The following is an 11,307-nucleotide window of genomic DNA, read 5'->3' as shown; positions in this document are numbered from 1 at the left end:
TGTCGAGGTCATCTTGCTCGATATGTTACAAGACACGTATGAGATAATGATCGGTTTGATGAGATGCGAGTTCATCACATCCAAAATCAAGTCTCTCACGTATTTATCGTGAGTGTTGTTAAACATATTCGATTAAATGCATTTAATTAGACGAATATACGAAAGAAAAACAGATTGGCATCGACATTATATGATCAATGATTATATATCAGTTAAACTTTTTTATTTTCTATTTTTCTTTTTTTTCTTTCGACATAAGAAACCTGACTAATAATTAAGATGTTTTACATATATGAATATAACATAAAAAAAAAAAATAAAATAAAATAAAAAAAATAAAATAAACGTTTATATTTAAACGAAAAGATATTTGGTATAGTTTATATTATGAAATTATTTGAAAAGTATACGGGAATAATATTAAGAGAATAATTTACCAATCAATAATCTTAAGGAGATAGCAAAATTCTTTCATACCATCGACGTATCCTTATCTCTCATACAAATGTACGCGTAATATACTTATGTACGTACATATATATGTATAAATAATACGTACATGAATATATATATATATATATATATATATATATACACATTTATAGATAGATAGATAGATAAATAGAAAGAGAAATGAGAATAAAGTAGTCGTCGCGAAAAATTCTGAGCATACAAAGAACGGAGTTAGAGTATAAGTAATAATTATTATCGTATCGGGCACGAAAGGTCAGGTTAAGTCAGGCGAATCTTCTTCTCGAATTCGCGGGAGGGGCGAATACAACCCACGGAATAGCTCGAGTAAGAAAAGGAAGGGTGGGAGGGAGGGAATGTGCCATCTTTTAAGTGCAACCGGCTGCTTCGAATTACACGAACGCTTCGAAGATTAATTCTCCCCTTCAACCTCTCGTTAACCATCGTTGTCGTTGTGGCGGGGCGGATGGTAGTCCAGAAGGAGAATGCGACGGCGACTATAAAACCTCATCATGACCAACCTGGCCACTGTAAGCTTCGGCAGTGCCTAGAATCACTGTGTGTGTCATATAATCCTTTTCTTCATCGTTTCGGTGAACGTGAAATTGAGTATTTTGCTTCTATCTAATTAAGCCAATTTATCATTTTAAACACCATTTTGATCTCGCGTATTCGGTTAATTCTTACGGATCTACGAAGACACTATGAAGATCCTTGTGAGTGAAATGAGATTATCATCCGCTTTGGCTTTTATCAATGCAATTTCTTAGTTTTATATTAATTAAGTTTTTATTAAAAAGGATTTAATGGACGTTGTTGTAAGCTCGTTATTAAACTGTCTATTTCAATCGATTTACTTTATTTCATAACTCTCTTGATAAAAGATCAACGTGAGAGAACATTGATATCGGTATAGTAATTAATAATAACAATGCTAATTTTTAAGGTTTGGTAGATCGTTAAAACATTATTTAAAGCTATCGTTTAAAGCCATAGGACGTGCGGCTAATTGGCATATCAAAAGGACGCGCCGTAGCGGCACGTGCCGCGCGTATACTCATTTGCAGTATGACCGCGAGTGAAGAAACCGCGGGTGAGGCGTAGTTCTTGGTTATGCTTATTATTATTCATAAATGCGCTGAGTCTCCATAGAGATCGAAACTTTTCAACGTTCCAAACGTCCCACATGTGTCCTGCTTTTCTCGAGGAACATCCTTTTGATCGTGACTAACGCGCGGATTATTCACGCTTGTCCTGCGTTTTATTCAAAGAAATTAATTGAATGAATCCTATAGATACGTCCAAGATGATTTTATAATTGAATTTCAAAAAAGAAAAATATCAACACAAATAAATCAGAATTTGAAACTGGAATCTTTTGCAATATATATATATTTTAAGAATATTAAATTATTTATTAAATTTATTTTTTGAACTATGTCGCACGTTTTTATTATCACAATGACAATTTCAGAATTTTCTATTTAACAAACTTTTAATATCTTTTTTTATTTCGAACGTTTATAGGTGCTGTTACTCGGTCTAACGGTGGTATCGTATGCACAATACAACAGATATCCATACAACCCTGAGTACTACGGCAAACATATCGCCATATTGCGACAATCGAAAGACACAGCACCAGACGGATCTTATTCCTACAGGTGAGACCGTCCTTCCATCGATAAACGGCACTGAGGTGTTCGTCCGTTTGTTTCGTTTCCTCGAGAGCGATCTCGACACGGTCGAAGGATCTCGGTTGCTCTTTCCTTTAGAAATTACGTATATACCTACATATACCCGACATAATTCGCGCATATTATAGCTCCTCGTCACGCGTCGAAGATGTAATCGTGCTCGTTAGCACGTTCGCCTCCATTTTTATTTCCGATCATGCCACGATTTTCGGCTCCGATGAGCACGACGAATGAATGGCCTTCGAAACAATGAGAACGATTGGACTACGAAATTTTGAGTACAAAAAAGAACACGAAACGTTTCTCTGTCTGTCTGTCTGTCTGTCTATCTCTCTCTCTCTCTCTCTCTCTCTCTCTCTCTCTCTCTCTCTCTCTCTCTCTCTCTCTCTCTCCATCTTTCTATTTCCAAACTCTTCAACATCATTATATACACCTAACCAGATTTATTTCATGATAGATAACTGATCGAACTCTTCATCATGAAGGAATCCTAGTAAAACACAAGAAGCAACATCGTGATACAGCCACCGAATCGTTGTATATACACACGCTCGAGAAAGATAGCTAATTGACTTCGATGTTAATCGTCCATGTTAATCGCTTGCGCAGTTCGCAATAACGGATTGCGCAATTGAACAATTACAATCGACCTACCTACCTACGTATCTGCCTACCTATCTATCTACCTACCTACCTGTCCACCTTCCGTCCCATCCTCGGGCACATTGGTTGTCTGTGTGTCTTCGTAAGATCGTACCTAACTCTTCTCAGCCCCTCCCATAACACCTGCGTTGTGTGACGCCTCACAGATTTACCCGACACCTCTCTTTTTGCTCCTGAAACTCGACAATTCTCTTTCTCCTTTTATCATTAACTTTCTATCTTCGTCCTTCTTAAGCCCTACGTTTCTTTTCTCAATTGTTTCCCTTTCATCTTTCTTTTCCAGAAGGTCGACTCAATTTTGTTTTTCTTTTTCTTTCTTCTTTTTCTTTTCTTTTTCTTGCGTATAAAAATCATCGAAAGAATCCGAATCTATTCTTCTAATAAAATTATCATCGACATCCGGAAGAAACCTATTTCCTCCGTTTTACATAATCACGTCTATTTTTCTTTAGATTTGTATCATCGTATATATGACATATCGTCAATATAATAGTTCCGTTTCTAAGAAATTCTTATTATGATATTTCCAGTAATTATCGTCTTTCTTGGTAATAGAATTCTGCTTGTTCTTTTTTTTTCTTTTTCTTTTCTTTTTTTATAATTAATAGAATATACATATTCTCAAAGCTGAACAATTCTTAACATCCTGTTCATACCTATATACATACGTATATTCAAAGACGAGCATCTTGATTCTTAATTTAAATAGACATTGGCAAGTACATGGATCTAAAAGGTATGAATAATTTAATAATCCAAAGCAGTCATCTGGAAAGACCTCGGTTTCAAATTCCTAGACGTAACTTGAGAACTCAACTTTTTAACCCACAATTTTACACATACCTATAAAACAAAAGATTCTCAATCTAAATTGAAAATATTTATCAGTTACGACACCGAAAATGGGATCTCGGTAGCGGAACAAGGACGTCCAAAGAACATTGGTCCAGGTCAAATCGAGGAGGTCAGAGGTCAATATAGTTACACGGCACCAGATGGTACACCGATATTGGTCACTTACATCGCAGACGAGAACGGCTTCCAAGCGAGCGGTGCTCACCTACCTACACCACCGCCCATTCCACCTGCCATCCAACGAGCCCTCAGCTACAACGCGGCTCATCCCGAGGAGGAGGAGCCTTACAGAAGATATTAGACACGACTTTTTTTTTTCGATCTCTCTTTTATCTTTTTCTTTTTCTCTTTATCTCTATCTGTCTCTCTCTCTCTCTCTCTCTCTCTCCCTCTTTCTCTCTCTCTCTCTCTCTCTCTCTCTCTCTTTCTCTCTCTCTCTCCCTCTTTTTCTCTTTTCTCATTATATTATTCTTATCGTATTTTACGAGTATCACGAGTATCAGAACGATTCGTTCGTGATCGACAACGAAGATGATCGTCTAATTCCTTTTCTTCTTCTTCTTCTTCTTCTTCTTCTTCTTTGAGGATATATCATTTTTCAAATCAGCTAGCTTGCCAAGACATATAACTATAAAAGCCAGAAGGAACTGCCCATAACATCTGAAACATGTAGCTATCCTTTTTATTCAATCCTCCACGTTGATAGATAAAGATGAACATTAATTGAGCGAGGAGGATCGAAGAGGTTCGCCTTTATTTAAAGTTTTAAATTATGCTCTTTATTGCTCTTCTCTCTCTCTCTCTCTCCCTCTCTCTCTCTCTTCTTCTTCTCTTTTCTTTCTTTCCTTCTTATACTCTCTATTTTTATATACGTAATATGTCTACTTACTCGTCAGTTCGTTTCGTGTGAAAAGTCAAGTGGGAAATCTCGGTTAGAGGCAAAGTCACATCGAGAAGTATTTAGATAATGATCTGATGGAATCAAAGATTTCTTTGGAAAGATAAAGGACAATGTTATCGTAACGTCAAATCGTGATGTTAAAAAGAAAGGAAATTGTCTTTAAGTGATCGGTCTGGCGTGAAAAAGTTTAATGTAATTTTCTTCAATGAAATAATCAATGCTGACGAAATCCAAATAGCAAGAAAATAAGAGAGAAAAAGAGAGAGAGAGAGAGAGAGAGAAAGAGTTTGCCGGATACGATACGAAGAGGAGATCACTTACGATTAGAGAAGAGCTGCTTCAGATTTATCTAGACGATAAAACGTCGAATTAACGTGCGCTATTATTGTTCTTTTAATAGAATGTAACCGCTTGTGTCTTTAAACGAAGGTAAATACATGCAATCGATTTGAAACTGAACTCTATCTTCTATACCTATCACTTACAGCTAAGAACTCAAGTTTGACCGATTAATAAACGAGCAATCTGCTGGTAGCTGTCTCATCCAGCTATCAATTAAATCGTTGTTATTACGGAGGCGTTAAATTTTAGGAAACCAACTCGAAATGCCACTCGTGTGTTAATGTTAATGGTAATCGTAATATCACGTTTAAAGGTGAGTCAGTGAAAGCAAATCATCGGCCTCTTCTTTGCATTGCACAACGACCAACCAACCAACCAACCAACCAACCGACCGACCGACCAACCGAATGGTCGACCATATACATAGATACGAATGGACGACTCTGGCTCATCCTAGGATTTAACATTTTCACCGTGAACAGCTTGAAACTTCGTTTCTGGCACCTCTTAAGAGGCATTCACGAAAGCCGTGAAAGTTTGAAAGTACCATCGAGATATTTCTACTACGAGTTTTGCGATCCTATTTTGTCGATGCTAATCTTTATCTCAACAATGCGATAAAATGTTTAACCTTGAATATTTTAACATTTCTTGATTAAAATCAAAGTGAGAATGGAAAAATTAATTAATAATAATTAAGATTCTGATTGAAGAGGTATTTAATTATAATAGACATTCGTGAGATTCCATATCGATTGATATTTTATCTATTAAAGAAATGAAAGAAATGAATTATTATAGATATTAACAAGTTAAGAAATAAATAAATAAATAAAAGAAAGAAACATTCATTCTTATTGTTAATTTTATATATTTTTATAAACGTCATATAAATAACATAGATCTTATATATTCAAAGATAAATGAAATCGTGAAAGGAATTAGCAAGAGGGAAAAATGTGCATAAAGGAATTAGCAAGACTGATGTAAGGGGTGGTACATACGTGCATACCACGAGTCAGTCTCTCACGAAAACGTATGCTGACTGACCGGGGATGTCAAACCGCGCCTTTGACATTGGGGTCAGGATGTCACGTAGTGCTTTCCATTCTGTGACACAATGGAAAAGGAAGCAGAAGGAGCTGTCAGCTCGATGGTATTGTTAGAACGGCCGATAGACGAAATCGATATTTTGCATACAATCGTGAAGCGTTTTGATCTTTGCGCACGAGGGATATATCGGTCAAGGAGATCGATGGACACCTGGGCGAGCCGTATCCTGTCACGAAAATTACGATAAGTTGACCGATCGCAACGCCTTTTCGTGATTTTAATACTTCTTTGTCTGTTTCTTGTTTGGTTTTTTTTTATTTATTTCTTTTTTTTTTTTTTTTTTTTTTTTTTTATTTACATTAATTGTTGCGAAAATGATGGATGGTCAAGATACGATCGTGTCAGTTTTATCTGAAATTAATAAAACAAGAATGAAGTTAAATAAATTCAAGAAAAAAAACTTATGAAAGATGGTAGATAGATCGATAGATTAATATCTATTGACTTACGACAAATTGGCGGGGTAATGAAGGAGTTAAGTAGAATTATCCATCGATTAATCATTTAGATGCACAATATGTCGATACAGGTGACCTTTTGAAGCTCCAATTATCACGATGCTCAAATCCTGGCACGTAGAACCAAAGAGAAGAGTCGAGGTATTGCTGACAGCTTGGCTCACTGGGCGTGGATCTTCTAAGATGAATTCCTTTCGCTTTCGTCACGGACCGGAAAGAAAAGAAGGGCAGAGCACAAAGAGAGGAGTCGGCCAGAAATGCCATAACGATTGCACAATAACTTTTAACGATTTATTCGCCGAGTTACGGGAATGAGACAGCGTGGAATAGCGATGATCCTTTACGATGATGATGATGATGATGATAATGATAATGATGATGCTGATGATGATCGGTCATAGAAATCGTTACTTTTACATTAGGTGGAAAGTCAACTGCCGGGTCACGAGTTGTTTAGTTTCGATAGAACACTTAGAAGTAAGAAAGAGTAGGATCAGAGATAAAGGAGTGAGAGAGAGAGAGAGAGAGAGAGAGAAAGGAAGGATAGACGATCACTTTAACTTCGTGGACAATGAGTAGGATAAAGAGAGGAAGTAGCAAGATCATTGAGCGTCGGCAATGATCTTGAATCTTGCCAATGGTTATCCAAGAAATTACATCGCGTTCTATCAAGCTCGTAGAACTTATCGCCAGAAATTCGATAACTACGTATCTACATACTTTCACGAGAGTTCCAGGAGTATCCTTGATTTATAGATGCACCATTTTATACCCGAGTCGTACCGTGAGAATATCGAGACACTCGTCCCACATACTCGTTTCCTCTGGAATTCAGTATATTTACGTGAATCACCTTTAGGCGTTTCGCGTAATGTTTGCAATGATCAAGAAGATACTTTGAAATATGCGTGTTCAAATTAATGACCGATTTATATCTTACTTATGATATGTTCTTAACTGAGATATCGAAAATCTTTCAACTCCGAAGACTCTTTGTCGGGATTAGCAAAGATCTCTCCTCGGGCTTTTGTCTCATCTACGATGGTTCTAGATCTCGCAGAATGCTCTCAGAGTCTCGAGAATTATCTGAACTGAGTCTGACCTTTCTAGTTTTATTAACCACGTTGACTTAGGTATGCCCCGTCATCTCTCTGAGCTTTCGAACTCACCAAGACGCGGATAGAAGGCATACCTTCGGGGGCCTCCCAGGCGAGCATCCTACTCGAGAATTATGCAAACCGATCCGCGCCTAGTCGTTCAATGCCCAACTTAAATTACCTTACGTACCGCCTTCTTCTTTGGTTTCCTTCCATCGATTGAATCCGTCAATCCCTCTTCTCGTTCCTATCCAAATTGGGACTATTCACGTTGAAATCGAACGATCGATTTCATAACTTTTCATATCTCATTAAAATAATAAGCGCGAAATATTTCTTATAGAATCGTAATGATCTATCTAGATGTAATATTGTTGAATAAACGTGAATACTTTGAAATAAAATGTTCGATAAAATGATAAACGATAAAAGACAACGTTGTCGAAAATTTTGATATAATTAAAATCGTTTGTTAAATATTTATTTATTTCGATTAGAAATTAGAACATTTGACTTTATTAAGTATCGTAACATGATATTTATCTTCGCATATTCTCTCATCATTTTCAGGGACTTTCTTCCTTGTACTACCAAGTGTTTCGTAAGCTCAATTATTAATGCTCGATCGGAATCCTCGATATATACAAGAAGAACGTCGTCGAGTTGTTTTAATTTTATCGTAGTTATGCAAAAATTTCTCAGAGTGAAGTTAGTTTCATCGAGTTCATACATAAGCATATTACCATAGGTAAAGGAGTATAACTAACTCGCGATTATCGTATTTTAGCTTGACTATGCTTACAGATCGTACGATCTACCTTTAAGCCGAGACGTCAGAGATATTACGACTTGCAGACGATCATACAGCGGTCCTGTACAGATGCAGGTAGATATGAGAGTTTGTGATGCTCTCTGGGAGTGGTCTCACCTAAGAACAATGCGTTTACGCCTTTGGATGGCGAAAAACAGAGAGCGAATTATGAATATATCAGGAATGAAATCATCGTTGGTAATTGTAGACCTTCGTGGATGTTTTTATAAGTTGACAAGACATCATAATTTCACTATTATTATCAAATAGTTTAACTTTCATTTATATGCTTCAATTTTGTTTCACCTCTTTGTTTTTTTGATTACTTTTTTTCTTTTTCCATTTTAAAATAATCAATATACACGTAGTAGTATATTGTTGATTTATATTTTTTATAAAAACAACTATCCATTCTCATCCTAGATATAATCGTATTGGCTCGTTATCATAATACATGATAACATTGATTTTGTTTTAAATGATAAAGATACGTTAATGCTTTGAAAACATATGTACGTATAAGTAACTCCGGGATCCGTGTGACCTCGAACGTGGGGTTGAGGTGGGGCGGTGATGCGAGGGCGCTTAGAACAACTTGCGTGCTTGAGAGGAGAGGAGAATGGACACCGATGTGGTCTAGAGGAGCAGAGAGAAGGGAAGATCTTGAGCGTCTTCATACATATAAATGCCAGCGGTATTCGTAGTTTGTGCCACAGATTCGATACTCTTCAAATCGGCATCACGATCCTTGGAGAATCATCATCGTCATGCAGTACACAGTGAGTGTCTTCAAACTGACATGTTCTTTTTCTTTCACTTTCTCTCTCTGTCTCTGTCTCTCTCTCTCTCTCTCTCTCTCTCTCTCTCTCTCTCTCTCTCTCTCTCTCTCTCTCTCTCTCTCTCGAAGAATGTGTACATGTTCATAGAATCTTCTACATGCTATAATTACGACCATTTACCTTCGATCTACCTCGAACTTTATATCTTTCGTGATTGCAGATACTGATCCTCACTCTTGTTGGCTCTGCCTTGGGGCAATACGGAGGATTCAGAGGTTTCAATCAAAATCTCTTTCCGCAAACACCAAAGCCTAGTTATCAACAGCCGCAGTATCAACCGGAATACAAGTAAGTAATAGTTTTGATTTTCGTTATAATATTATAACTTTCATTTTCATCGAGTGATATTTTCGATATATAAACTAACTTTCGATATATAATATAACTATGTAACATCAGGATTTTTTATACTGAATATTTATTAAAATCAAATTATTAAACATTTCTCGTAGCCGAATAAGATATCGAATATCGAATGAAGTCTTGTAAAATCGAATGAAATAAATAAAAGTAAAGATCATTTATTTCTTTCTTTCCAGCCCATACAGTGGTCGGTTTATAGCGATTCGTAGTCAGCAACGTGATTCCTTCCCGGACGGCTCGTACAACTGGAGCTACGAGACAGAAAATGGAATTTCAGCATCGGAAACAGGTCGTCCTAAGCCTGGTGGTGCACCTGGACAGCAAGCCGAGGTAATTTTGAATACATTTTTCAAGATAAGAGATATCTTATTGGATTTTGACCTTGATCGAGAATATATCCTTGACGTATAATCGTAGGCGGTACAGGGTAGATTCTCATACACGGCACCCGATGGTACACCTATTCAATTGGACTATGTGGCAGATGAAAATGGCTTCCATCCTCAGGGTGCTCATTTACCAACACCACCCCCAATTCCAGAGGCCATAAGACGTGCGCTAGCAGCCAATCCATCTGGACCAGACGATTCAAAATACGGACCGGCTTATAATCAAATACCATATAGAAGATATTAAAATCTTATTGGGTGTCGGGGGTGACGCCATTGCAACTTCCTCGGTGTCAAGGACACCGCGCGATAGTTCGAACGACGTTCTTGCCTTTGGTTTCTTCCTTTTCTGCTCAGCTTTCCTATATGGATGCAAGACCTCGTGTATGAACCTTCGAGAAAGAGAAAGAGAATAAGTGAATGTGAGAGAGAGAGAGAGAGAGAGAGAGAGAGAGAGAGAAAGAGGAAAAATGCATAGGTTCGCGCACCAAAGCGTCATCGTTATATCTAACATTTCTTTTTTTTTTATTTTGCGGCAGGAAGGATGGTGACATGACATTTGCCTAATCTATAACAAAAATTTCGTAATAAATCAATAAAACGTTTAATAACTTTGACATATTATTTCACGTCGACATATATATAATAAGGGAAAGTAAACCAGTATTGATAGAAGAGAGAAAAAAAAAATAATGGACGACGATCTATCGTACCGTTTAAAGGATTACAAAACGATATATCTTCTCCTTTACTTAAGTTAAATCTATGATCCACTAGCAAAACTCGTTTTCCATTACATATCTTGCATGATCTTATATAATCTTTAATTATTCTCAAAGATATGTGTCGTTGATCGATCGAACAGTTTGGTTGGTCGGTAATCGTAGAGTGTCTTTTTTATCACCGTCGCCGTTGAACCTTGAAAGCTACGAGAGGGCGCTGGATTCATCGATTCTTTAAAAAAAAAAAAAAAAAAAAAAAAAATGTAACAACAACTCGTTACCATTTTCAATTACACATAAAAGATTTGCGAATTCGCTTGCCACAGCTTGAATTCCTTTTAAAAAAAAGTACTACTTCATTATTAAGTCGTTGAACGCAATTCATCGATAACGTTCGAAAGTATAATGAAAGTAGAATTTACTATTTCTTCGATCATCGCGTTATTTACGCTTGTCCTTTAAACATTCGTATTTAGAAAAGATTAAGTATCGATAAATAACATCAAGAGATAGGAATACATATATAATTACAATCGTACTATAAAGATCAAGCGTCGATGTTACGTGACATTACGTTCTAAGAAAT

General features: G+C 36.7%; 1 protein-coding gene and 1 long non-coding RNA gene across 2 annotated transcripts; one reads left to right on the top strand and one right to left on the bottom strand.

Annotated features, from left to right (window-relative positions):
- The first annotated feature begins 842 nt into the window (after positions 1-842).
- Positions 843-10,618, top strand: LOC124947257. Its single transcript, XM_047489162.1, has 8 exons — positions 843-1,001; positions 1,999-2,135; positions 3,720-3,981; positions 8,385-8,606; positions 9,113-9,187; positions 9,408-9,535; positions 9,787-9,940; positions 10,028-10,618. The coding sequence occupies exons 1-8, from the start codon at positions 984-986 to the stop codon at positions 10,244-10,246; spliced, it is 1,215 nt and encodes a 404-aa protein (XP_047345118.1). The 5' UTR covers positions 843-983; the 3' UTR covers positions 10,247-10,618.
- Positions 6,304-7,207, bottom strand: LOC124946633. Its single transcript, XR_007100142.1, has 2 exons — positions 6,492-7,207; positions 6,304-6,393 (listed from the first exon to the last, which is right to left on the bottom strand). It is a non-coding gene; the product is annotated as an uncharacterized LOC124946633 (long non-coding RNA).
- Positions 10,619-11,307: the final 689 nt, after the last annotated feature.

This window comes from Vespa velutina, chromosome 2 (assembly GCF_912470025.1).
Source record: "Vespa velutina chromosome 2, iVesVel2.1, whole genome shotgun sequence".
In the NCBI taxonomy this organism is placed as follows: Eukaryota; Metazoa; Arthropoda; class Insecta; order Hymenoptera; family Vespidae; genus Vespa; species Vespa velutina.
This window is presented reverse-complemented; position numbering and strand designations above follow the sequence as displayed.